At 42.9% G+C, this 26,997-nt stretch overlaps 1 protein-coding gene across 1 annotated transcript; it reads left to right on the top strand.

The window, feature by feature from the left end:
- Window positions 1-11,548: 11,548 nt before the first annotated feature.
- LOC133912863 (uncharacterized) lies at window positions 11,549-22,591 on the top strand. The gene is made up of 24 exons (XM_062355800.1): window positions 11,549-11,801; window positions 12,660-12,769; window positions 13,115-13,280; window positions 13,402-13,502; window positions 13,616-13,688; window positions 13,769-13,910; window positions 14,487-14,647; window positions 14,817-14,941; window positions 15,027-15,126; window positions 15,384-15,480; window positions 15,626-15,677; window positions 16,087-16,188; window positions 16,270-16,416; window positions 16,500-16,671; window positions 16,774-17,013; window positions 17,175-17,329; window positions 17,907-18,035; window positions 18,169-18,286; window positions 18,480-18,675; window positions 18,885-18,996; window positions 19,074-19,228; window positions 20,050-21,475; window positions 21,550-21,744; window positions 21,892-22,591. Exons 1-24 carry the CDS (start codon window positions 11,627-11,629, stop codon window positions 22,366-22,368), a joined length of 4,926 nt encoding a protein of 1,641 aa, XP_062211784.1. The 5' UTR covers window positions 11,549-11,626; the 3' UTR covers window positions 22,369-22,591.
- Window positions 22,592-26,997: the final 4,406 nt, after the last annotated feature.

The following is a 26,997-nucleotide window of genomic DNA, read 5'->3' as shown; positions in this document are numbered from 1 at the left end:
AGCTTTTCGGTTTGGATATGTGCCTAGTGTATGTCATTTTAAAGTTGTTGGTTGTAAGTGCTTTACGCTAAAATCTAGAAATTTGTATAATTTTGAGTTTAGATCAATTGATGGTATTTTTCTTGATATCCTACTCATACTCGTGGCTATCATGTGCTTATTCTAGAGACTAACAAAATTATTGAAACCTATGAGGTTATTTTTACTGAGGCTAGTCCTGAAACTAGATCAAGTGATGCAGGTACAAGTACATATATTCAGGAGGAGTCTGAGAGCATTTTTGTGGATGATGATGAGGAGGATGAGGATGAGATTTTAATTCTGATGACACAATTAGTTGTAGATCTCTTGACACCTTCGACTATTGTAGGAAAAATGGCCTTATTAGGCCATGTTTATGATTTTGGTGATTAATTACAACATAGTCAATATGACTAATATATTTGTCAAGAATATATGTTAGTAGGTCTCATTGATGCAATACATGAAGAAGCCACCGAAATCGAGACAAGGTTTGGTTGAATTGGAAAAAGTCCCAAGAGAAATGAACTCACCGGATGGTACGGTGTTCACATAGATGAACACACCGGAGCATTGTGTCCAGAGGCATTTGAACTCACCAGAAGGTCCAGTGCCAAGTGTTTGCTAAATACCAGAGTATTTCTTAGTGATATGTGTGCAAAATAGACACAAGTATGCCAGATGGTCCGAACAATGAATAGTGCAAAGAGGAAGAAGAAGCAAAAGATCCCACCGGACTATCCAGTGATTGATTTGAACACACCGGAGGCAAGCATCGGAGCATTGTTGAAAAAAGGGAGAATGCAGTGACCTCACCAGAAGGCCCGGTTCTCTGAAGATCATCTCATCAGAGTAATATTTTTAGAGAGTGTTACACTGGGTCGGTTGGCTAAAGACAACCCAACGAATAGTCCATTGATGAAGATGTGCACACCGGAGCAATTTGTGCAGAGGAAATGCATAGGTTTGGATGGCTCAAATAACTCATCATAAAGTCCGGTGATGAAGAAGAAGTTTACATCGGAGTGTTCGGTGTTCACAGTGGCTTGAGTGAGGTTCCGATAGCTAGTTTGTGAGAGTGTACTCACCTGATGATCCTGTGTTAGCAATACTGTTCTCACCAGATCATCCGGTGTTAACAGCTTTTCAGAGTCGTTAGGTTAATGGCTAGTGCATGTGTTTGAGGCTATAAATACCCCTCCACTCAGTCATTTAAATGTGTGGCGTGCAGCTGGAGTCTAGAGAAGTTCATATACACCTAAGAAGATATCCAAGCTATCAAAGTGGTTAAAGTGATCATCCAAGGTAATTAAGCACAAGATTAGAGAGTGATAAGTGCTTACAGGCCTAGAGAGTGTGTTGCTAGGTGATTGCTGCCTAGAGAGTGGATCAATGAGTGATGCAAGCTTGCACCTCTTAGTACGTTGGCACCTTGGAGTCTTGGTGACTCGCTGGTAACTTGAGTCAGAGTTACTTAAGCTTGTTGACCCTCCGACTTGGTATGGAGCGGTGACAAAAAGCGTGTATGGGGACATGGAGACCCTTGCCTTGGTGGCTCAAGCTCTAAAGTGATCACAACGGCGAGGAACAAGAAGAGAGGCTAGTGGTGAGACCTTGCTTTCGTGGTTTGGTGGCTCATCCGGGTGGAGGCCTTGTCTTTGTGACTTGGTGGCTTAAGAGCTGTGACCGAGTGCTGATTGAGAGCATATCTTTTGTGGAGCTCCAACGTATACTAGAGGGTGACATTCATGCCATCGATATCACGGGAAAAAAATCCTTGTGCCGAGTTTGCTCTCTCTACCTTATTTACATTTATGCATTTACTTACTTGCAATTTACCTTTTTAGATCAGCTGTAAGCGCTTTGATTGGTAGAGTAGACACACTAGATAAACCTAGAGCACATTTAAATAGAAATTGATATAGGTCTATCTTGTGTTGTTTTTGAGCCAAAATAGTTCTAAGTGTCCTAATTCACCCCCTCCCCTCTTAGGATGTCACCAATCCCTACATACTATTTCGGCTACAGCTGGACATCCTCAAACTACGACATCATCTGTGCATGTTAAAGGAGGAGAAGAGATTGCTTCTGGAGTCAATGCTCCTTTGCACATTCAGTGAAATCATCCACCTAATCAGATGATTGGAAATTTGCATGAACAGGTCACACAGTCCAGGTTTATTCATTCTAATTCTCATGCTTATTCAGTTTTTGTTGCCTCTTTTGAACCCAAAGATGTTTTTACATGCATTAACTGACGAAGCTTGGATCAATGCTATGCATGAGAAACTTGAAAACTTCGAACGCAACAAAGTCTGGAAGCTAGTCGCACCTCCTCTGGGTCATACCCTTATCGGAACTAGATGAGTTTTCAAAAATAAACAAAGTGAGGATGATGTTGTTGTTAGAAACAAAGCTAGACTTGTAGCTTAAGGTTTCACACAGGTAGAAGGGCTAGATTTTGAGGAAACTTTTGCTCCAGTTGCTAGACTAGAATCCATTAAAATTCTTTTAGCATTTGCTGCATCTAAAGGTTTTAGATTATATCAAATGGATGTCAAAAGTGCTTTTCTGAATGGCTATATTAATGAAGAGATTTATGTTAAGCAATTACCTGATTTTGAAAATACTAAATATTCAAATCATGTATACAAGTTGTCTAAACCTTTGTATGGTTTAAAACAAGCCCCTAGAGCATGGTACGATAGGCTTAAATCTTTCTGACTTGAAAAAAGTTTTGTAATGGGAAAAGTGGATAAGACGTTGTTTGTGCTCAAGTATGGTAATGATAAACTATTTATTTAGATTTATATAGATGATATCATCTTTGATTGTTCTTCTCACACTTTGATGTCCCAGTTTTTAGAAATGATGAGTAAGGAATTTGAGATGTGTATGATGGGTGAACTAACATACTTTTTGGGTCTTCAAGTCAAACAAACCAAAAAAGATACTTTTATTCATCAAAGTAAGTATACACACAACCTGCTACGATGTTTTGAGATGGAAAACAACAAGTCGATCATGACACCTATTGGAGCAACAACGACGCTAGGTCCTGATGAAGATGGTGAGCCAATTGATCAAAAAGAATATATAAATATAATTGGATCACTTTTGTATCTCACCGCTTCAAAACATACAATTTGTTGTATGCTTGTGTGCATTATTTCAAGCTTTCCCACATGCTTCACATCGGCAAGCTATCAAACGGATTCTCATGTATCTTCATGGCACTCACGACTTTGGCATATTGCTTTCTGTTTCTTCTTGTATTAGCTTAAGAGCTTTTTCTGATTCTGATTTTGGAGGTTGTAGAATTGATAGAAAAAATACATCTGGTACATGTCATTTCTTGGGTAATTCTCTTGTTGCATGGTCATCTAGGAAATAATCTTTTGTTGCACAATCTACTGCTGAATCTGAATATGTAGCTGCTACTAGTTGTTGTTTACAAACTCTTTTGATAGCTGGTACACTTAAAGATTATGGGGTTAATTCAGATAGTGTTCTACTATTCTGTAATAACACTAGTGCTATAAGTATTGCTAAAAATATTGTGCAACATTCTCAAACTAAACACATTAACATTATATTTCATTTTCTTAGAGACAATGTGAAAAAAGGGAACATTGAACTTCTCCATGTGGATTCCCAAAACCTTTGGACTCTTCTCATTTTACTTTTCTTCGGTGAAAACTTGGTGTTATTCATCATATGAGATTGTTTTGACGTGGAGTTTTTATATCTTGGAGCTTGTCAGAGTTTAAATATGAGAAAACAATTAAATATAATGAGCATCATATCTAATACATATGTGACTTTTAAAGCCAATTCTTATGCTATATAGGAGTTTTTCACCTTCATATCTATATATGTAGGATGTAGTTTTTTTCATAACTTTCTAGACAATTTGAATTAAATCTTATCATGGTTAAACTCTCTTGATTGCTTTAATCTTTAATAAAAATAATATATGTGAAAGACTCAAATAAATGAAAAAATGCTGAACAATAGTTGATAGGAAAAAGATCGAGAAAGTATGTATTGTCGCACTTCTTCTTTACGAGACTGCTTATTATTGCACTTTGATATGAACTTGGAATAAGTTGTGTATGACCATAACCATTTTTAAGCTTCTGATTGACTTTGATATAGGCTTGGCATGGTTGAATAGAATATGGCTAATGATGCATATAATTCATTGCAAAATAATATGAGATGTTCTTGACAGCACAATTGGTATCTTATTACATGTGATTTTAATCGAAATAATGATATACTTTTTGTATCCATGTTTTTGATAGCATATAATTTGAGGATTCGAGTAGTTGAGATTGTGAGACTATGTATTACAAATAAATCATTAATTATACTTGATAAGATGTGTTCACACTATATTTTTATATGTGTAGATTGGTTGGTGTAGATATTCTTGATAGTATGGCTTAGTTGAGTATTTGTTATATATATGCCTGATCTACGATGCTTATTATGATAGAAACAAAAAAACGATTCTCTTTGTTGAATTTTTGATGAAATCATTGCCAAAGGCGAAGAGAGTTGTTCATTCAGGAGAATTTTTTTCTTATAGGGGGAGAGATTTTGTGTGTTGGAAATTTTTTCTTGATTTTTATTTTACTTCGTGTTTGATTTTAAAATCAAATCATGTTTATTAAGATGTTGCTAATGTTCACATGATGGTTGCCAATGTTTTCATCAAGGGCGAGATTGTGAGATCCTGTGACGAAAAATTGGTTTGGATGATGAAATTGGCAGAGCAAAGTGATTTAGCTTAATGATATTAGGATAATGTTCATGAGTTACTAAGTTGCTGCTTAGACATGCTTATACACTGGTGTTGCGTAGAGATGAGGCAATATACTCGTGTGAGTAGTGTTGTGTGAACTGATCTTGAATCAAGTTAGGAAGGACTTGTGCTCGTACTCATTTGTTGATTCATACGGGCAACCAAATTGTGTGTTTGGATGATGGAGTCATTCGAGTACATGGCAAGGTCAGGCTGCGATCTGATTGGTCGAAGAGTCTAGTCCCATAAGGAATCGAGTGCTAGTCTGAGTTGGACTCGAGGACGAGTTGGATTCGGTTATGGGTGGATGTGTCTTGGTATAGTTTGTGTTCGGGTAGAATACGACCAGATTGTTTCCAAACTAAGGATGATTTGGAGGGCTATATATTGAGAGGGTCTCAGTCAGGGTAAGACGCACCAAGAACGAGATCAGATTTAGACTTTTGATCTATGGAGTAGATCTGTCTATGGTTTGAGATTTTATGGAAATCTTTGTTGGATGCTTTGGAGAAGCATCGTGTAAAATCATCTATATAATGAAAATCAAGTTTCATAAGTTGATGAGTTGTTGATTCAAAATCTTCTTTCTGTTCTATATTCTGCGTACTTGATTTTGGTTTTCGATTAATTTCGTATTTCTATCAAGTTTCATCTTGGTTTAATCCATCCAAAACCTTGCCAAAATATCTAGTGTTTGATCTGAGAAAATTTCGAGTGGTTTTGGTTTGATCTCGAATAGCTTTTTGGTCAGCTTAACTAGGTTTTGATCTACTCAATTCTGGTTGAAATAGTCTGCTTCGACTAGCCATTATTCTTGATCCATATATCCGATTGACTCGATTCTTGTTTGATTAGTTTCATATTTGATCTAGTTTCAACTATCCAAATTTGAGGGCAATCGGACTAGCGGATCATTTTCTACATTATTTTTACTAGAGTATGTACAATCTGTTTTGAGTGTAATACCGAGTTTAAATCGATTTTCGATTTGGGTGAATTAATCCTTGAATTTGGTTTCTGCAATCATTCACCCCCCTCTGATTGCCTTATTATAGTGTAATCGATCCTACAACTGCCCACTTTACAGTTCTTCTTACATCATCCTTATTGCGGAGTATTTCTCTAATGGGAAGCGAGGAGATTACCTTGATTTTGTAGGTCTGGAAGTAGTGTCTGATCTTGAGAGAGGCCATCAGTATGGCGTATAGTAGCTTCTGATCCTGTGAGTACCGAGCTTTCGTATTGTGTAGGACCTCACTGACGTAGTATACTAGTCGCTCAAACCCTACTCGTTCTACGACCAGGATCGCGCTCGCGACTTGTGGCGTAGGTGTAACATAGAGCAAGAGCTTCTCGTCTAGCCGAGGAGTGGTCAATATAGAAGGGGAAGAGAGGTACCTTTTGAGTTTCTGGAAGGCCGTCTCTACTTCTGTCGTCGACAAAAAGTAGTTGCTTTTCTTCAGGAGCTTGAAGAGCGGCAACCCCTTCTGTCCCAGCCTCGAGATGAACCTGCTCAAAGCTGCCATATATCTTGTTAGCTTCTAGACTTCCTTTAACCTAGTTGGGAATTTCATCTAGTCGATGGCTCTGACCTTATTAGGGTTTGCCTCTATTCCTTGACTGGATACGAGGAACCTGAGCAACTTCCCTGATGGGACTCCAAACGTGCATTTCTCCGGGTTTAATTTCATGTGGTACTTGCGAAGGTTGTCGAACGTTTCCTGGAGGTCCCCGACCAGGTCGTCCTTGTTCTACTTTTCACGACCACATCATCAACATATGCCTCTACATTTCTACCGAGCTGTGGTCAGAGAATGAGCTGAATGCAACGTTGGTAAGTGGCACTGGCACTGTTCAGACCAAATGTCATTTTTACATAACAAAAGACCCCAAGGGTATTACAAAAGCAGTCTTCTCCTCATCTACCTACACATGCTAATCTAATGGTACCCTGAGTGGGTATCTAAGAAGCTTAGCAGATCGTTACCGCTCATTGAGTCAACAAGCTGGTCGATCTGGGGTAGAGGGAAGAGATCTTTTGGGCATGCCTTGTTGAGCTCGGTGAAGTCGATGCATATGCTCCACTTACCGTTGTATTTCTGGACCATGACTAGGTTAACCAGCTATTCCGGATACTGTGCCTCACGGATGAAGCCTACTTTCAGGAGCTTGTCGACCTCCTCTCGAAGTGCTTCCTTCCAGTTTGCGGAGAACCAACACACCTACTTTACTGGCCGTGCGTCTTTTCGTATAGACAACTTTTGCTCCATCACGTCCCTAGGGACTCCGAGCATATCAGACGAGCTCTAGGAAAATACGTCTGCATTAGCTAGAAGGAAAGTGATAAGCGCGAGTTCCAGCCCCTATCTGAACCTTACAGGATGGATCGACGTCATTTAGGCAAATTGCCTTAAGCTGATTGTCTTGGCTGGCGAGGATGTGGACTTTCACCGGGGGACAATTAGGCACAGCATCCTCAGGCTGTGACCCAGGAGTAAGCTCGACCATGTAGAGGCTCCTCTTGTCGCAGTGCAGGGCCACCTTCGAGTTGCCAAAAATAGTGATGGCCCCTGTCAGACCAAGAATCTAAATTGCCTGGTATGCGTAGTGATCAACAACCATGAATTGGGCCATCGTAGGTCGCCCTAGGAGCATTATAAGCGGTCCCAAATTCCACCACATTGGACAGGACCCTTTCGATCCTGAAGTTATTTGGAGAGCCAAAGGTGACGGGCAGCTCAATTTGCCCCAATAGTTTAGCCGAGGAGCCAGGGGTAATTTTGAAGAAAGGAGGAGATGGCCTCGACACACTCCTTGGATTTTGCAGCGCGTCCAGCACGTCGGCGAAGAGGAGGTTGATGGAGCTCCCTCCATCAACAGTACGTAACCTAGTCGGATGTTCTATGCTGTGGGTTTGACCACAATGGGGTAGCGACCAGGGCGCTTGACGTACATAGGGTGGTCCACCTAGATGAAGGTGAGGGGTACCTCCGACCACTTCAGATGAGGGCTTGAGCCTGACGTGGTCACCCACACATTGCGAACCACTAACTTGTACTCCTTGTTCGAGAAATATGTTACGGCACCTTCGAAGATGTGGTGGACCATGTGATCGACTTGCTTCAACCCTAGCGCCGACTGGTCGGGGTCAGCCCTATCATCACCATCATTGTCACACCTGGGTTTGTGCTCCCCAAGCTTCTTGTCGATGATGCCCCGCACGATCTTGCACTCGATTAGGTTGTGGGTGTCTGTTCGATGGATTGGGCAGTAGCCTCTGTCCTTCTTCCCGTCCTTTTTCTCGAAATGCTGACGTGGTTGGCTGGTCTGCTCGACCACTATGACCCCGGGTGGTCCTGTCTTACGTTTGTTCTTCTTTTTCTCTTTCTGGCTGACCTCTTTGGAAAAGGCGGGTCAGTCGGAGGTCAGCTGCGACTTCGTGCCACTCTGGTGCTCTCGGGCCTCAGTGTCCTACACACACTTATCTGCAACCTCGAAGAGTTCGGTGGTGCTCCAATTTTGCTTGGTGGCCAGCTTTTCAACCATCTTCTGGTCTCTGACCCCCCTCCCGAAGGTAGTGACCATAGATTCACCCGTGATCTTTGGAATAATGTTCTAGCGTTCGGTGAAATGCTAGATGAAGTCTCGCAACGACTCATCCTACCGCTGCCTGATTTGGTACAGGTCATCCTCGACCCCTGGTCGGACATAGGTCCCTTGGAAGTTGACGACAAACTAGTCGCACAAATCCTCTCATGAGTGATCCGACCCACAGGGGAGGTTCATAAGTCAGGATCGGGCTGAGCCCATCAACGCGATCAGGAAATAGTTCGCCATGACCTTCCCATTGCTACCCGCGGCCTGCACCATGGTGGTGTAGATCTGTAGGAATTTCTCTGGGTTAGAAGAGTTGTCATACTTTTTGGCTAGGACCGACTAGAGCTTGTCCGGCTAGCGCACCTCTCGCAACTGGTCGATAAGGCGTTGCACCCTGTCCCGTAATGGGAAGCCGCTCACTAATGGGCGTCCGCACATGCTCAAGGAGAGAGACGACATTCACGAGGTCCTAGCAATGGATGGAGGAATCCGACACCTCTCTGCGAGGGGGAAGTGAGCGGTAGGGCCGTTTGCCCTTGTATTGCCCTCGTCGGGTGCGGTCCTCCTGCTCTCGATTGGCCCTCTGGCCCTGGATCACGCTGCAGAGGTCATGTTGGCGAAGAGACTCACACAAGTTAGGGGTTTAGCTATCCCAACGTGATGAGGTTCTCCTAGTACCCCCTGTTATAGTGGGGCATGTGATTTCTTCTGCCACGGGGCTTGCTGTGATTCCTGGTGACCACAACCATCATCAGTCCTGGAAATGGGCGCAGTCGTTGCCACTGTGACTTGGCATCGTGCAGTTTCTACCAGGAGAGCAAGGTCGCAGCTATGACGCCACCGGTGAATCCTCTAGTATTGAAACAAGCGGGTGACTAAGAAGCATCCGTACGGTCTGAAGGTTTTGTGCGGGCGTCATGGCCTCGAAGTCAAGATGTTGACCACGGAGCGGTGAAATATAGCGAGGGAGAGAGCCCCCAACATTCGTGTGACGTGAAGGTCTAGGCGATGATGCCATCAAGGACCGCTCCCTCGGTAGGTGCTCCTCTGGGTGGCGCTGTAGTTGCTGGGGCTGTATCGAAGCGCCTCCTTATCTGGCAGCGGGCGGGTTTCCCTCTGGGAGTATGGCATGGGGTTACCATCGATGTCTAGGGGATGAGAAGCTCTGTTGTTCCTTGCTGCATGGGTTGCCATGCAGACTTCTCGTTGGGTTTCAAAGTCCTCGGACTCCGATTCGGTATCCCAAGCTTGGAGCACACCCGGCTCATCTGGGTCATATCCCATGACAAACACCTCACGACGTTCGGGGTCCTCGGAACGGGACTTAGTGGTCATCGTGGATTTGGCCATGGGTAGCCTAATTAGATTATCGATACTTACCGAAACGCGAAGACGCACCCTCCTATCTGGTATGCCAACTGTTGAGGGTTAATCCCTGATAATGTGTCCGGGGTATACTAGTCGATAGGAGCGTGATTAATGTTTCCTACGAGTGTGTGTGTGATGATGAACTCAAGAATACAAGGGGATTTCTAGGTTTTCAAACCTCCTATGGGATATTCTTATGATGGGGATCAACTTGGTACAGAAAGAGTTCCCCTTTTACAAGCCTGATCCTCCTTCCTTTATATAGTAGGAGGTATATATATATATGCCAGACCTATGGCAGTCCCATTCCTGCCAAAAACATCTACTACGAGGCCATCATTATAGATAGTGGGCATGCTCGGTCTACCTGATCGTCTTGTGCATCCTGTCCCATCAGCCGCACGTCATCACGCCCACTTACAAGATCGTCACACCCGTTTGCAGCGTCGTCCCCTAGTATTAATTGACGGGATGAGCCACTGCACCACTACGCCGGCCATGACTTCGCTCACCGAAAGGATGTGCCTTGGAAGGAAAACACTTGAGTGGATAGCATTAAATGAGATTAAACTGGTTAGGTGAATATCTGCCCCACGACCACTTGCAAGGGCTGGTCGTGGGGTTTCCTTCCGCCATTAGGGGACTGGTCGCGCAAGCCCTGCCAGATCTGCGTGCTGGAGTCAACTTTTGATAATATCTACTACCAGCGGGACTTTACTGGTGCGGGCTCATAGAATAGGGGACCCCTTATTTTTTACATCAACAACATGCATACTTATTTTGCTCCTAAAAGTATACAAAATTGCTTGCGAGTTTGAACCAATTTGCTTTCCTGAAATTTACTTGCAGCAAAATTGTTCACAAATTGTTGCCATTTTTTTTATTGAAAATATGTAGTAGCTATATCTGATATTGCTTTTGAATGTTTCTAATTTGATCACAAAATTTGTTGAACACCCAATTGCCTTAACTTGTTTATTAAATTGCTCATTGATCTATTTTAATTTTCTTATGATTTTTCACAAAGTTGCTTACATAAATGCATTTAAAAGGTAGACGAACAAATAAATTATTTATTAAATGCTTTCTCTATTTTTATCATGTATCAAAGTGAAACATAGATAAGTGTTGCAAGTCCAGATATAAAAAAGTTCAAAAATAGAATAAAATGCTCATATTCAGTTTTTTTTTAAAAAGATAAATGTGCATACCATAAATCTGAAGCATACATGTATAGTTTTTAGATGTGTCCACTAAAGTATAGGGGGACATATGAAGTGGTGAAGTAGAGGGAGGGGGGCAAATGGTGATATACATAACCAGTAGATTTTAATATGAAAACTTAATTTCACAAAATCAAATTTTGATGTACAAATTCCAAACATGTAAATCAAAATAGCAAAAGCTACCACCGGAAACCCACCATCTTTTGACTCAAACTTAAAAAAAAATTCAGTTACATACTAAATTTCGAATGAAATTTGAAACGTTGAATTAATAAAGATCTAGGCTTCACAAAATTAATGGTTTTAGAATTAAGTTGCTGTACCATGTAGCCATGACGACTATCCGTGGAGTGCTAGCAAATGCATGACTTCGGATGCTGAAAAACGTTTTCCAGCTTGGCCCCACCTGTCATCCACACAACGACGCACTGTCAAACAAGGGCCCACCTGTCAGAATGGCTTATACTGTTAGAAAGAAGGAGGCTAGTCGAGTCGTCCTATCGGTGCGTCGCGTGCCTACGTGTTCCCCCCCCCCCCCCCACTACTGACCGACCGACCGACCGGGTGGGAGAACGGCGGGCGATCGGGCAGGCAGCCAGATCTGATGCCGGAGCAGCCCAGATCCGGCGGCCTGATGGAGTGGTCGACGGTGCAGCACCTGGACCTCCGCCACTCCGGCGGCCGCCGCGGCGCCTCGGCCCGCCCGATGCAGCCGCACGCCGCTGCTTTCCGCGCCTCCCAGGCCATCGTCGCCGTCGCCATCGGCACCCACGTCGTCGGTGCGTTCTCTCTTACGCCGCTTCGACTCAGTCGCTGTAGCCTCGTCGTAGGTACTTGGGTGGAGCTCCAAGGGGGGGTGCTCGTGCCGCGCGTGGGTTGTACCGGTGCTGATCTGAGGTGGAGGGACACTGGAATCGAGTTCGCTCGGGTGATGGAAATGGAGGGAGTTAGATTTGGGGAGTCCGTCAGTTGCTTGGTGCGTTGAGACGATGATCTCCAGTGACTGAACTGTAGGTTTGAAGGGAGCTTATGAGCACCTCTGTTGGATCCCATTTTTAAACAATTCCGTCGCTCAAGTAATGTTCACCCGTCGTATGCAGTGCCATGAACATGCAGTAACGGATTGGTTATTTTATAGATCAGTTCCATAGTTTGATGTGTGCTTTCGCTGATGATTTGGGTAGTTAAACACCTGGGGTTTGGTATGAAGTACCATGTAACAGCATGAAGTCTAGACTTACATTTCACTAGGTTTTATAATTCAGTTCCTGTACTGTGTAGCCACGGCGATTATCTGTGGATTACTAGCAAAGTCTTGGCTTAGGATGATGAAAAATATGGTATCATCAGAATAAGTTGGTCTTAAAAACCATGGGGAAATCATATTGGATGCTACAATAAGTAGTGCGTTGGTTCATTTCATCTTTATACTCTTTTGTTGGGGAAATCATTTTGTTGCTGCTTTGTAATAACCAAGCCACTTATTCTTATCAAAGATGACTGTGTTAAATACTGTTAACACAGAAGTACTGCTGAAGTTTGTTGAAGACCACAATGGAGTGCTTTAGTTGCTATTTGGCTTGTGTATGATGCATATGGATCTTCTGAGTCGTCTCAATTTTCTCATCTGTTTGCAGAATTCGATGCTCTGACGGGAAGCAAGATAGCTTCAATTGACCTTGGAGCTCGTGTTGTTCGTATGGCATATAGCCCTACCACTGGTCATGTTGTCATTGCTATTCTTGAGGTTTGTCTCAGTGCTTCACTGCCCCCCCCCCCCTCTCTGAAAAAGTCATTTCATCCATTGCTGGATCTGTGAAGCGCTTTTTGTCACTAACTCCAAAAGAAGGCAAATGCTTATGGTACTGGGCACAGAAAGTCAGAAAAGTGAAGATGCTTCATTCTTGTTAGTAGGCTATTAGGCATATTCTTGAGCCCTTTTTAACTAGTCATCTGCCATGTAGCGTTAACAATATTATTCTCTAGCAAGTTCTGAGTTCATGCACTGCAATGGTCTACTGGTTGTGAGTTTTGGACCTTTTATTAATAACTTGTACAACCTTTGACCCCCTCTGTATCTCTTGTTGTTCAGGATGCTACAATCAGATCCTGTGATTTCGCCACGGAGCAGACACTTGTGCTGCACTCGCCTGAGAAAAAATCAGATCATGTTTCAATAGATACAGAAGTCCATCTTGCATTGACACCGCTTGAACCTATTGTCTTTTTCGGTTTCCACAAAAGAATGAGTGTAACAGGTTATTCTCTTAGCTTTGCAGGTTATTTTTTTTGTGTTTGCTTCGGAGGCTTAAAGTGGCCCCATTTTATTTTGTTTTTAAAAGTTTCACTTCCATGTGTTAACCTTTTGGTTTCTTCTAGTTGTTGGGACTGTTGAAGGAGGGAGACCGCCAACAAAAATAAAGACTGATCTTAAAAAGCCTATTGTTAACCTGGCTTGCCATCCCCGCCTCCCTGTCTTGGTAAATAATCCTATCTTTTACTTGCTTCTTGTTGTTAATTGCACACACCAATATTCAATGTTGTCATGTATTCTGCCTTTTCCCATATCTGACATACAAGCTTACGATTTTAGTATGTAGCTTATGCTGAAGGCTTGATACGAGCCTACAACATCCAGACATATGCTGTACACTACACCTTACAACGTAAGATGCTGTACTTTATACTCATGTATTTTAGTATGATTATCCACCTGTTAGCTTCTTAATTTGCACAATTTTTTCAGTTGCTGTTGACAGTACCATTAAGCTAATGGGAGCTGGTGCTTTTGGGTTTCATCCGACCCTGGAGTGGATATTTGTTGGTGATAGAGGTGGTACTCTCTTGGCATGGGATGTATCAACTGAGAGGCCAAGTATGATTGGCATGTAAGTATCCTTACATATCGTTGAGAGAGGAAAAACACTGTTGTGTTGTCCATTGTTTCTCCCGTTTCCAATACAGGGTGCTACTTTGATCTCAGTGCTAATGAAATGTTCATTATTTGTGAAGCCAAACGTCGAGTTGCTTAAAGCACCAGTGAAACTAGAACAATTTTCTGTAGGCTCCTTAGTACACAAATATTGGAGTGGTGTCCCTCTTTTTTTTTTTTAATTATACTAGGACCTGTTTTGGATTATATGCTGCTGTGCCACATCTAATAGATACCCTTCTGCGATCCTTTGCCCCCATGAGATAAACTTGCATCCACATCTGATTTCCTTCATGTTCACACATGAATTATAATTTAAAAGTTCTAATATAATGCTTGCAGTTCCTTGGCATCAAATGGATATCGAAAAAATGTAATGATGTGTTTTTGTCCCAGTCGATCATCTGCATTCTCCTTTCTGTTGTTGGTGTCATCTATTTTAGATGATTCCAAATCCTCTGATTACTCTTTTCCGACATAGCCATCTTTCTGTCTATTTTCCAACTGATTTTCACCTTTCACATTTACTTAGTACACAGGCTGGTTCCCAGCCTATCACATCTGTATCCTGGCTTCCCACATTGCGGCTGCTTGTTACGATTGCAAAGGATGGAGCACTTCAAGTATGGAAGACACGGGTTATAATTAACACTAACAGGCAACCTATGGAAACTCATTTCTTTGAGCATGCAGGTTAGTTCTCGCTCATCTCATCTTTTGAGAAAATTGAGAAATTCCTTAACTATTTCTATTTTCCTCTCAAGCTGCCTTTCAATCTTTACAGTTACACTCCAAGGTTTCTTTATTTAATTATTTTGCTTGAGAATGATTTCTACAACCATTTTCTTTGTTAATGATGCAGCTATTGAAACAATGGACATCACAAAGATACTAACTCTTCAGGGTGGAGAAGCAGTGTACCCGTTACCCCGAATAAAAAATTTGGCAGTGCATCCCAAGTTCAATTTGGCTGCTGTAACTTTTGCGGTTAGGCCAGACCAACTATGAACTCAAATAAGTTTGGTTCTTAATGCCAATAGATTCAGAAGCACTTTACATCTTTGATTTGCAGGATATGTCTGGGACAGAAGCTGCAAAGAACAAGGCTGCATACACAAGAGAAGGGAGGAGACAACTTTTTGCTCTTCTTCAGGGAGCTAGGGGATCAACTGGTAAGTGGTAACCTTCTTTATCCTGTAGTTATTCTCATGTTTATTTTAATGAGGCCCTTGTGCAAGTGGGAACCTTGGTTCGTACAGCACAAAATGACAAATACTGCAAAATATCAGGCTATTTATGCAACACTAATATGATTTTATTTCTTGGCTGACTTGCTGCTGTGTAATTGCTGTATATGTTTGTAACAATTAGATATTTTGAGCAGTTCATACTTGTCCTAAGTACATTAAGATTTGTTCTGGTGCTACAGCTGCTGTTTTAAAGGAGAAACTTTTAGCCTTGGGTTCATCCGGAATATTGGCAGAGCATCAACTTCAGGCACAGCTGCAAGAGCAGCACTTGAAGGGGTAAAATTCAGTATTTCCTACATAAATCGTAGAAACTTTCTTTGAATTCGATTTTTTTTGGGGTCTCGAGAATGATTCACTATGTAGCTATATATATATACCATATTGATCGATGGTTTGATTTCACTTGTTTTCTTATTGTCAGCCAGAGCCAGCTAACTATTTCAGATGTTGCAAGGAAGGCATTCCTTCACAGTGTACGTGCCATTTCTGTTTTGTTGGCAGTGGTTGCATAATATTGTTTCCACTTTTCTTTTTGTGGCTCAACTTGAACTGTTACAGCGTCCAAACATTTATTGAACCCTTCTAGGTTACAACATATGATGCACGACCTATTTTTTCTGTACAGTCTTAGAGCTATAGAAAAATCAATAAATTAAGAGTGTTTGACAATGAGGCCTCCCAAAAGAATCATGTGCGTATTTTAATGCTGCCATGCTGCAATATGCAGTGTTGTCACATTCTCGGCATCTGTGTTACTGTCTTGTACCAGCAAAGCGTTGCATTTCATCCTTCCATTTTCCTTATCCATTGGTTGATTCTACTAGCTCAGTCAATACTTGTGTTTGTAGACCATTTCTAATTTCTTATACACGATTTATGCAGCATTTCATGGAGGGGCATGCTAAAAGTGGTCCAATCTCTCGTTTACCTCTTGTTACAATTTCAGATTCTAGCAACCTTTTGCGAGATGTTCCTGTTTGTCAGGTAACTGTCACAGTAATTTATCTTTTCACTTATACGCTCCCTTTTCACTCTCTAAACAGTTCATTAATTTTGCAAGTCCAGCCATTCCATCTGGAGCTGAATTTCTTCAACAAGGAAAACCGTGTTGTTCAGTATCCAGTTAGAGCCTTCTATTTGGATGGATTTAACCTGATGGCCCATAACTTATCATCTGGGGCTGACAATCTCTATAAGAAGCTTTACTCAACGGTATTGTCAGTCCATTAGAACAACATTTTCTTATTTATTTTCCTTGTTATTTGTTCTCTAATTGTCATGTGACCCATTCTCAGATTCCCTCAAATATGGAATGCCATCCCAAGAATATGTCATACAGTCTAAAGCAGCACTTGTTTCTTGTTGTGTTTGAATTAAGTGGTCCAAATGGAGTGGTGCATGAAGTTGTTCTTTACTGGGAGCAGACTGATCTACAGACAGTGAACAGCAAAGGAAGTTCAATAAGAGGTTTCTCTCTTTCTGACATGCATCTTACTTACCTATCGCACCAAGACATTTAGAAATTTCTACCTAACTTGCTGGCAACTGCATTATGTGGCCCTTTATTAGGTCGAGATGCTGCCTTTTTGGGCCCGGATGATAATCAATATGCTATTCTGGAGGAAGATAGAACTAGCCTGAATCTCTTTAGTCTCAAAGCAGTAGCCACAAAGGAAGCTCTTGAAAATAATGCTGCAGTGCTTGAAGAAAACACTTTTGCTGATAGTGCTGCTAACTCAACGGAACGCCAAGGTCCTCTGCAGTTTACTTTTGAATCAGAGGTTGATCGCATATTTTCTTCTCCGCTAGGTAGGTTGAGTGGACTGTTTTCCTCATCCTTCTTCCAACTCCTGCTCCCTCATTCTCATCAAAGAAAAAAGAAAGGATGCTAGGGTTGCCTTGTTTGGAAATTTTATCTATATGGAACTCTGGAGAATAATTGCTGACCAATGCATTGTTCCATCCTGTAGAATCAACCTTGTTGTATGTGATTTCGGGAAAACATATTGGACTCGCGAAGCTCCTGCAGGGATATAGGCTGTCTACAGACAATGGGCAATCCATTACAACAAAAACCGATGGGAAGAAGTTTATCAAATTAAAACCAAATGAGACCGTTCTTCAGGTGTTTTATCCTTACTAATTCTCTCCTTGAGGTTCATTCTGAGCTTTGAATATTAAGTTAAGGATAATGCTTGATCATGGGTTCAAAATTTTGTATCCATTTTCCATTTTTTTGAAGGAGGTTAGTCATTAGAGTTTAGCTTGATCGTTCTTACGCAAATAGGAACAATAATTGGATTTTCTGAGGCAACCAATTTCTGAATGTTTCACATCTTGAATTTTTATTTAAGCCACTCTTGCATTTGTGTGCTGTTGATGCTTGCTTTGGGTTAATTTGTAAATAACTAAATGTACACAAGAAAGAACACATTCTTACACTTAGAGCTCTCTATTACCATGTGACACTAAAGTAAACCTTATTTGCATGCAGGCTGATGTCATTCAGTTAGATGCATGCGCTATGCACTATTTTCATGAAATGAAAAAACTTAATTTAAAAAAAAATGCTGTAGAAAGTATTTGGGCTCTTAAAATTCATGCAAAGTGTGTAACTGAGAATCCAGTTTCACCACCAAAATCATAGGCACAGCTAGTTACTTAACTGCACTAGACTGTAATCAATTTTGTTCCCTATGCAGGTCCATTGGCAAACAACTCTAAGAGGTCCTGTAGTAGGAATATTGACAAATCAGAGGGTACTAATTGCTTCTGCTGATCTTGACATACTATCAAGCAGCTCAACAAAATTTGATCGGGGTCTCCCATCAATATCCTTTTATCTAAGTTTTGCATCTACCTTCCCCCACTCCTCCTTATCTTGTTATACAAAATTGTGCTAGCATGTTTATTATCTTTTCTAAATTGCCACTTTACTTTGTTGAGCACTTAACCACTTTGTACTATCGTTCAATGTTGTGGGTTGGACCATCACTTATCTTCTCAAGTGCAACTGCAATAAGTATGCTTGGGTGGGACAACAAAGTCCGATCAATCCTCTCCACTAGCTTCCCTCGTTCAGGTAATATCCAGTAGTTCCCATACAACTTTTTGGTTATAATATGAGAATTCATAGTTGCATTTTTAATTTAAATGATCAACCTAGATTATTTGTGATGCTTCCTGTTCTGTTAGCATACTATCAATATGTTACTATTTCTTCGTCCTCCTATCAGTTTGTGCTGAACTAAACTATATGGCATGTATATCTGCAGTATTACTTGGTGCATTGAACGACCGGCTGCTGCTTGTAAATCCAACAGATATAAATCCAAGACAGAAAAAGGGAGTGGAAATAAGGAGCTGTTTAGTTGGGCTTCTTGAACCTCTTCTTATTGGATTTGCTACCATGCAACAACACTTTGAGCAAAAACTTGATCTTTCAGAAGTGCTGTACCAAATAACCTCGAGGTATTGTTTTTTTGGCTGGATTTCGTTGTCCACTTTTGAATATGCTAGTTAATTACTCTTGTTCTTGAATTTAGCACAGAGGTAGTGCTATGTGATTGTTAATGGCTTATGTTACTGTTCTGATTAGCAGAATCTTTCTCATAGTTTTTCTATTGGTTGGATCTCCATGTTCTGATTACATTGTATTTGTTGGTTCTCATTTTTTGCAGGTTTGATAGTTTACGCATTACTGCAAGGTCATTGGATATATTAGCTAAAGGACCTCCTGTTTGTGGAGACCTTGCTGTATCATTATCTCAAGCAGGACCTCAGTTTACCCAGGTGAGCTTAATCTGTGCCCTTATTGACAGTGTTTTTCTCTTTTGCTCGTGCTAATACTTCTTCCCGAATTGTTTTAGATCATGCGCTGCAATTATGCAATCAAAGCTCTTCGGTTCTCTATTGCTCTGTCAATTTTGAAAGATGAGTTCCTGCGTTCCAGAGATTATCCTCAATGCCCTCCCACTTCCCATCTGTTCCAGCGCTTCCGAGAATTGGGATACGCATGTATAAAGTATGTTCTGCTGGTATCTCTACCTGATGTTAATAAGGATATTGTCCCCACTTGTATGGCTAAATTGCAAATATTCATAACTTTTGTCCAGTATATCATTTTCAAATCGGACAAAAACCGAGGTATTTTAAAGGTAGTTCAATCTTTGTTTTTGGTTACATTTTGTGACAACCAATTTCCTAATACGTTAGTCTTGAGACATGCCCTAAAATTTTGAACTTTCACAATGAGTGGCCAACAAACACTGTCGAAGTATATTAGAGGGCACTAAAGATGCACTCAAACTTTCAGAGCCTTTCCTAAATTTACTTTGTGATATTTACATGTTGCTCTGCTCCAGACAGAATCCATAATCTACTCTACTCGATTTTGTAAAATGTTCCGAGATGGGCTAGGTGCTCATCTAGCAAATTATCCGGCTGTCAGAATGATTAGCAAAACCAGTCGTGTAGAAGTTTTCTTTATTTAATATATAGCAATCTGGTCTGTATGTTGATGTTTAGATATCTATCTGATCATTAGCATGCCCGCTGCTGAGGAATAATAATAATATTTTTTATACTTCTATATAAGTTTTTCCTGCTTGTTAGTGGCACCTGGTTTCATCTCTACCCTACCCCAACTTGCTTGGGACTAAAAGGCTTTGTTGTTGTTGTGTGGACCATGACTAAATGATTTTTTTTCGTAATATCACTCAACTCTTTACTGCTTTGTACATGTTGCTTGTTTTGTTTTGTTGCTTCTAATTTCTTCTATGCTGATTTTGAAAAGACATCTGCTCTCATAAGAATTACAGCATAACATTTAATACATATTTTCAGGTACGGTCAGTTCGACAGTGCAAAAGAAACGTTTGAGGTTATTGCAGATCATGAGAGCATGCTGGATCTATTTATATGTCACCTGAACCCTAGTGCATTGCGACGCCTTGCGCAAAAATTGGAGGAATCTGCTACAGATTCTGAGCTGAGGCGATACCTTGAGAGAATATTAAGAGTTCGTTCGACTGGATGGACGCAGGGTGTATTCGCCAATTTTGCCGCTGAAAGTATGGTTCCTAAAGGTCCTGAATGGGCAGGTGGAAACTGGGAGATCCAAACACCTACCAACATTAAGAGTATACCTCAGTGGGAGCTTGCAGGAGAAGTCATGCCCTATATGAAGACAACTGATGCTGGTATCCCATCCGTTATTGCAGATCATATTGGTGTGTACCTGGGTGTGATGAAGGGCCGGGGTAATGTAGTGGAAGTAAGTGAAAAGAGTTTGGTTAAAGCTATAGCAGCAGCCAGTAGTGAGAATGCACAGCCGGCGTCTTCCGAATCAGCACAGAAAAACAAGGCAATTGCTGGTGGTGATTCGGTTGGTGATACTCTGGCCAGGCAGCTGGGGGTCCAAATTGCATCTGCTGATGAACAGGCAAAAGCTGCCGAGGAGTTTAAAAAGACTTTGTATGGTGTTGTTGATGGTGGAAGTAGTGATGAAGATGAGTCAACCTCAAAGACTAAAAAGATACATATAAGGATACGTGATAAGCCAGCTGCATCTACTGTTGATGTTAACAAATTGAAAGAAGCCACTAAACAGCTAGGCTTGGGTCCTCCACTGAGTAGGACGAGATCATTATCAGGGACACCACAAGAATTTAATCAGGCTCCTACGCAGCCAGGAGGTCCAGCAGCAGCTGTTTCTCCAGCAATGCCAAATGCTACAATTGATTTGTTTGGAACAAATGGTTTAGTGCAACCACAAGCACCCTCTGGTGCTACAGGTCCTGTTATTGCAGGCATGGGAGTGACGGCTGGACCTATCCCTGAGGACTTCTTCCAGAACACTATTCCATCACAGCAACTTGCGGCTCAACTACCCCCTCCTGGAATAATCCTGTCACGAATCGCTCAACCTGCTCCTGGAATGAATCAAGGCCGACCAGTACCTAATCCGAACATGATGGCTAACGTTGGCCTTCCAGATGGTGGGGTGCCGCCACAAGCACCGCTGCAACAGTCCCAGTTTTCTCAGCAACCAGGCATTCCTATGGACTCTATTGGCCTGCCCGATGGTGGTGTTCCCCCACAGAGCCAGCCACTTCCTTCACAACCGCAGGCTCTTCCTTCACAGCCACAGGGCTTTCAATCTGCCATTCCTGCTCCATCACAACCAATTGATCTCAGCGCTCTTGAGGGTCCTGGAGCGGCGAAGCAAGCTGCTCGCCCTCCAGCTCCTACTGCTGTGCGCCCTGGCCAGGTACTGTGTTTTTCCTGAAAAGAAATCTGATGGGTCTGGATTGCTTTCCTTAACACCCTCATCCATGATTACAGGTACCGCGTGGTGCTCCTGCTGCAGAATGCTACAAGATGGCTCTTGCTCATCTTGAGCAGAATCAGCTTACGGATGCACTATCTTGTTTGGATGAAGCATTCTTAGCCCTTGCAAAGGACCAGTCACGTGAAGCCGATATCAAAGCACAGGCCACCATTTGTGCTCAATATAAGATTGCAGTTGCTTTGCTACAGGTAATATTCATTTTTGATATGGCATGCGACATAATACGCTGCACCTCCTTATTTGTAGAAATACATCTCTTAAGACCAGCTTGTTAGGCATTCACCTTGAACTGTTGAGATTGTTGCCTTGGCTTAGTTTGCTTGATATCTCTGCAGGAAATTGCTCGCCTGCAAAGGGTTCAAGGAGCTGGTGCTCTCAGTGCGAAGGAGGAAATGGCAAGGCTATCTCGGCACCTTGCTTCCCTGCCCATCCAGGCCAAGCACCGGATCAACTGCATCAGAACCGCCATCAAGCGGAACATGGAGGTCCAGAACTACGCCTATGCCAAGCAAATGCTGGACCTCCTCTACTCCAAAGCGCCCCCATCAAAGCAGGACGAGCTCAAGAGCCTGATCGACATGTGCGTCCAGAGAGGGCTGACAAACAAATCCATCGACCCATTCGAAGACCCCTCGCAGTTCTGCTCTGTCACCCTGAGTCGGCTCTCGACCATCGGTCACGACGTGTGCGACCTCTGTGGCGCCAAGTTCTCCGCTCTCTCTGCACCCGGATGCGTCATATGTGGCATGGGAAGCATCAAGAGATCTGACGCCCTCGCTGGACCTGGACCTGTGCCTTCGCCTTTCGGCTAAAATGCAGGCATTACCTTCTCCCTTCTTGGTTCTGAATTTTTTGTATCTAGTGTGCAGTTTGCATTCCTTCCTTCAATTGTTGTAGCTTATATGTAGCCCCCTTTTGACATGCAGCACGTTGGCATTGAGAGCCATGCACACTTGTATTTTGATTTGGATGTGATTATACACACGGTGTTGTCGAGCAAACAATGTATGGAGGGTCTACACGGCATTTGTTGCATAGGTCGCTGATCTGAGACGCGCAAGTTGACATGAAAAATGGACGTTGCGAAGGTCACTGATCTTTGGCGCGCTTCTGGTACGAGAAGTGTAGCATCACCTACGCGGACGAGGAGCCTTGACCGTCCTTGGGCACTCGCTCGATGACACCATATATTGTGTTCGGCCCTCATCAGTCCTCATGAGCTATAGCAATCACTAATTAAGTAGTAGCAGTAGTATTTTCTTTTTGTTCAGTACTCTACCGTGGTCGTACGACATACAAAGTGGTGGACCATACACTGCGGCCTTTCGTTTACCGAGGAGGATCGATTCGGGAGTACGTGTACAAGCACGCACAAAGTGCATGCAATTAATACGGCATGCATATTGCTGCATGGTAGCTAGATCTCCCTTGGGCTTTCTTGTCGGTCAATCATGTGGAGCCGAAAGGCAAGCTGCGTATAGGTCGTCAGGCCTGTGGCGAATCATCGAATGCGATCGTCTCGATGCATGCATGCAGGAAGCAGCGTGCCGGTGGGGATGCCTATGGTCACTGAAAGGATGGAATGACCTTAGAGGGATGGTGAATTAGGCGCTAATTAAAATTTTTACCGTTTAAATAAATAAAACCTTAGCTTAGATAAAAGAGAATGCGATTACGTGATTTAAATTAGAACAAGTCAACTAAATAAGCAAGATAACCAAGAGAAAGAATTTTAAAGAAGGACTCATAATAACAAAGATACTCAAAGTAAAATGCGGGAAAGTAAATAGTTGGAGAAGAGAACATCGATTTTTTTCCCGAGGTTTCGAGAAGTTGGCACATCCCCTAGTCCTCGTTGGAGCATCCACCAAGGATGTAGCTCCCCCTTGAGTCACCAAGACTCAAGTGCTCCCTCTTGATTGCCCCTTCTCCATCTTCGGATTGGCGGGCATCAAATTAAGTACATCATCTCTTCCCGGGGCTCCCACAAGTCCTCCAAGAGCTCACCGAGAAAACCTTCGATCACCAAGACCGTCTAGGTGTTGCCAACCACCAAGCGTAACAAGCCTTAAGCTTCACTTGACAAAGACCAAGCCTTGACAACAGCTAGATGCACACTTGTTACTCTTCAAGCACTAAAAAAAGTCCTTAATCTTCAACTAAGAACTTAGAATTGACACAAGTGCTCTCTCTCTTGCTTCTAAATGACACACCAAGTGTATGAGCTGCTACAGGGTCGCAAGAGGTACTGAGAGGTCCAAATGGGTGGGTATTTATAGGTTAAGGATCAAAAATTAGCCGTTGCCTAACAACCCAGAACTTTTTCTTAACGCCGGAAGTTCTGGTGTGAATAATTTACTTCACATCGGAATATCCGGTGCTAATACCTCTAACAAAATAGCCGTTAACTGTTCCATTAGCCGTTAAACCTCCGGTGTTTAATCCGGACTTACGCCGGATCATCCGGCGCATTAAAATGGGCCAAATGATAGTTTGCAACCTCTCTGTGTAAATTCATCCGGTGATTACCCTATTCTGCGCCGGATCATCCTGCGCATTGTAACCGGCCAGATGATTGTTTGCAACCTCTCTGTATAAAATCATCTGGTGATTGCTCTTTGCTACGCCGGACCATCCGGTGTGTAGATTTAATTTTAGACTTCACTGCTTTCTATTTCTTCGGTGTTCTCACCTCTCTAACGCCGGACTATCCGGCGTGGTCTTCAACAAATTTTCAAGTCAGAACTCTTAGAAATTTGCTCCGGTGAAATCACTCTTTATGCAGAGGATCATCCGGTGAATTGAAATTTCGCTAAATTTATCTATTTCAAAGTCATCTTGAGTTCTAACTTCTTAATTCTGAACCAAAAGCTTTTTGAGGTTAACCTAGCAATAGAAAGTCACAAGTGTGCATTGACTATGTCTAGACTCACCTAGGTCAAGCTACAACTCTTAACCTCTCTTTATAGTACGATCAAAAGACTAAAAAGAAATAGAACATATACTACTCTAAGTGTCCTTCATCTCCTTGTGACACTTAGAACTAGAAGATCCTTATCCTTCATGTATCGGTCCTTCGATCGTCTATATAAGCTTTTTAACGGGCAAGAGTTATCAAGACATCATTGTCGAATAAGTTTTTCTTTTTTCCTTTATACTGCTCAAAGCACATACGTTAGTCACAAAGATACGGTTGTCATTAATCACCGAAACTCTTACCTCTTTCCTAGGGGCCTAGATGCTACAATCTCCCCGTTTTTGGTGATTGATGACAACACATACTAGAAGTAAAGATGTGAAATTTAAGAGCAACCTACCAAACTATGCAATCATCGGCATATATCAATTTGAGCAAGAAAAAGTGATAGAAAAAAAAAGAGTTATGTGCACACGAAAGTAATATAATGACAAGCGAAACACATCCATATAGAGGACCAAATGGCCTGTCATTACATTAAAAAATTAAAAGATCCAACAATCCGAACTTAAAACTACCCAAAGATCTAAGCTCTCTCCCCCTGAATCAAAAACCTACAGCTACCTGCAGCTACTCTCTCTCTACCCACTCCCCCTATCACTAGACTCTCCCCCTTTGGCATCGAAGCACCAAAAAGAGGAAACTAGGACACAACTAAGCATCTGGAGCGGGAGGAGACTGAGGATCTGCTGCAGAAGAAGGGGCCACGACAAACTGGGAGCCATCATCGGAGCTGGACGGACTGTGCCCCGCAGCTGCTGTCACCTCATCAATCTAACACTGCACTGACTGAAGGGTAGCATCGGGCTCATCAAGTGCAGGCTCAGAAACTGGTGGAGGCACGACTGGCTGCTGCTGCTCAGGAACTGTCGGCTGGGGAGTATCCTCGAAGTGTAGAGGACCAGTGGGCAGAGGTGAAGTCAAAAAAGGTAACACTGGCCTCTGAGATGTCCCGACAGGCTCTGAGAGAACTCCAGTAGCCAAAAGAGCGGATAGTGGAAAACTGGACTCCGGAGTGCTGAGCAAACTAGTGGTGCCGGCAGGGAGGGGACTAGGAACTGAAGCTGATGCTGGAAGCTGCTGTCCTGGCTGCTGAAGTAAGTATGAGAAAAGCCGAGTGTTAGTCTCCCTGTCGGCCAACAAAGCCTGCTGCTGCTGCTGAAGTGCTGTAAGAATGGCATGCTGCTACTGCTGGAGAGACTGAATAATCAATGTCTGCTGCTCCTGCTGGCGAATAATATCAGTCTGATACTTCAGCTACCTCTCCTCCTGAGCTGCCTGCTGCTGAATAATCATCTGCTGCTGCTGTACCAACATCTACTGCTGCTGCTGCTGTTGCTGCATTTGCTGCAGGAACTGAGAAAACTCCGAAGATGATGCAGTAGGAGGTGGCACTGGGGGAGGGGGGTCGTCTCAGGTGCTGAAGGAAAGGAGGCTGAATGCTGTGTACCCTGAGCAGACCCGCCTGCCTCGTGATCATGACGGCGAGGGAGAGGCAGTAAGAACTCGTGATCCGCAGAGTCGGAGTCACTATCAGAGGCTATGTCTAAGAATGCCTGTGGTAACTCAGCCTCGGCCTCTGTAAGTGCCTCATCCTCAGCAGCCACTCTCTCTCTCTATCCTCAGGAGGGATCTGCTCCTGAGCGTGAGCCATTGCTCGCTGACCACGACGTCTGTCTGTAGGAGGAGCTGGAGCATATACTTTGAAGGACCGAGATGACTCATATGTCTCAAAGAACTCTGGGGGTCTGGTGGTCTGAGCAAGCAGGAATGATATGATGTGGGCATATGGCTGCTGCCTGACCATCGTCATCCCATCGGCGATCACATCCTCAATCTCACACAGAATGAAGTCCACAATGTCGAATGGCTGGTGAGTGAAGATAGATAGAATAAGCCACTGCTGAAGGCTGGTGATCGACTCTGCGTTCCCAATCCTCGGTAGCAAACTGTGCCTCAGGGCATTATGAATGACGCGCACCTCAGGGATCAGCATATCTGGCAGTCTTCGAGAACCGGGAGGGAACGGTAGCCTGAACAAGGGTCGGATCTGATCATCAGTTGGGAAAATCCCTCCAGTCAGACCGCGGTGAGGTGCACTGGCTCCTGGATATACAATCTCATGCAAGCTCCTGTCAGACTCCTGCAGCCTCAAAGCCTCTAGAATATCTGTCCTGTACAGCCTCTGAAAGTCTCCTTGGAACATGAACTGCACAAAAGATCGATCCTCTGTAATCCAGGCCGTGGCATAGAACACTCTCACCCAGTCCTCAACATAATGATCTACATCTGTCAGCAGGTCAGTGAGTCCTGGAATAGAATCAAAATGACGCCTCACATCTGCTCCCCCTGTAGCTATCCTCATATATCTCCAGTTGAGCGTCTTGTGAACGCTCAAACTAACCTTCAGCTTCTGATATGAGACATAGAAGCTCTCTTGCAACAGGGTGTGGAACCTCGGATC

This window comes from Phragmites australis, chromosome 3 (assembly GCF_958298935.1).
Source record: "Phragmites australis chromosome 3, lpPhrAust1.1, whole genome shotgun sequence".
Taxonomy (NCBI): domain Eukaryota; kingdom Viridiplantae; phylum Streptophyta; class Magnoliopsida; order Poales; family Poaceae; genus Phragmites; species Phragmites australis.
This window is presented reverse-complemented; position numbering and strand designations above follow the sequence as displayed.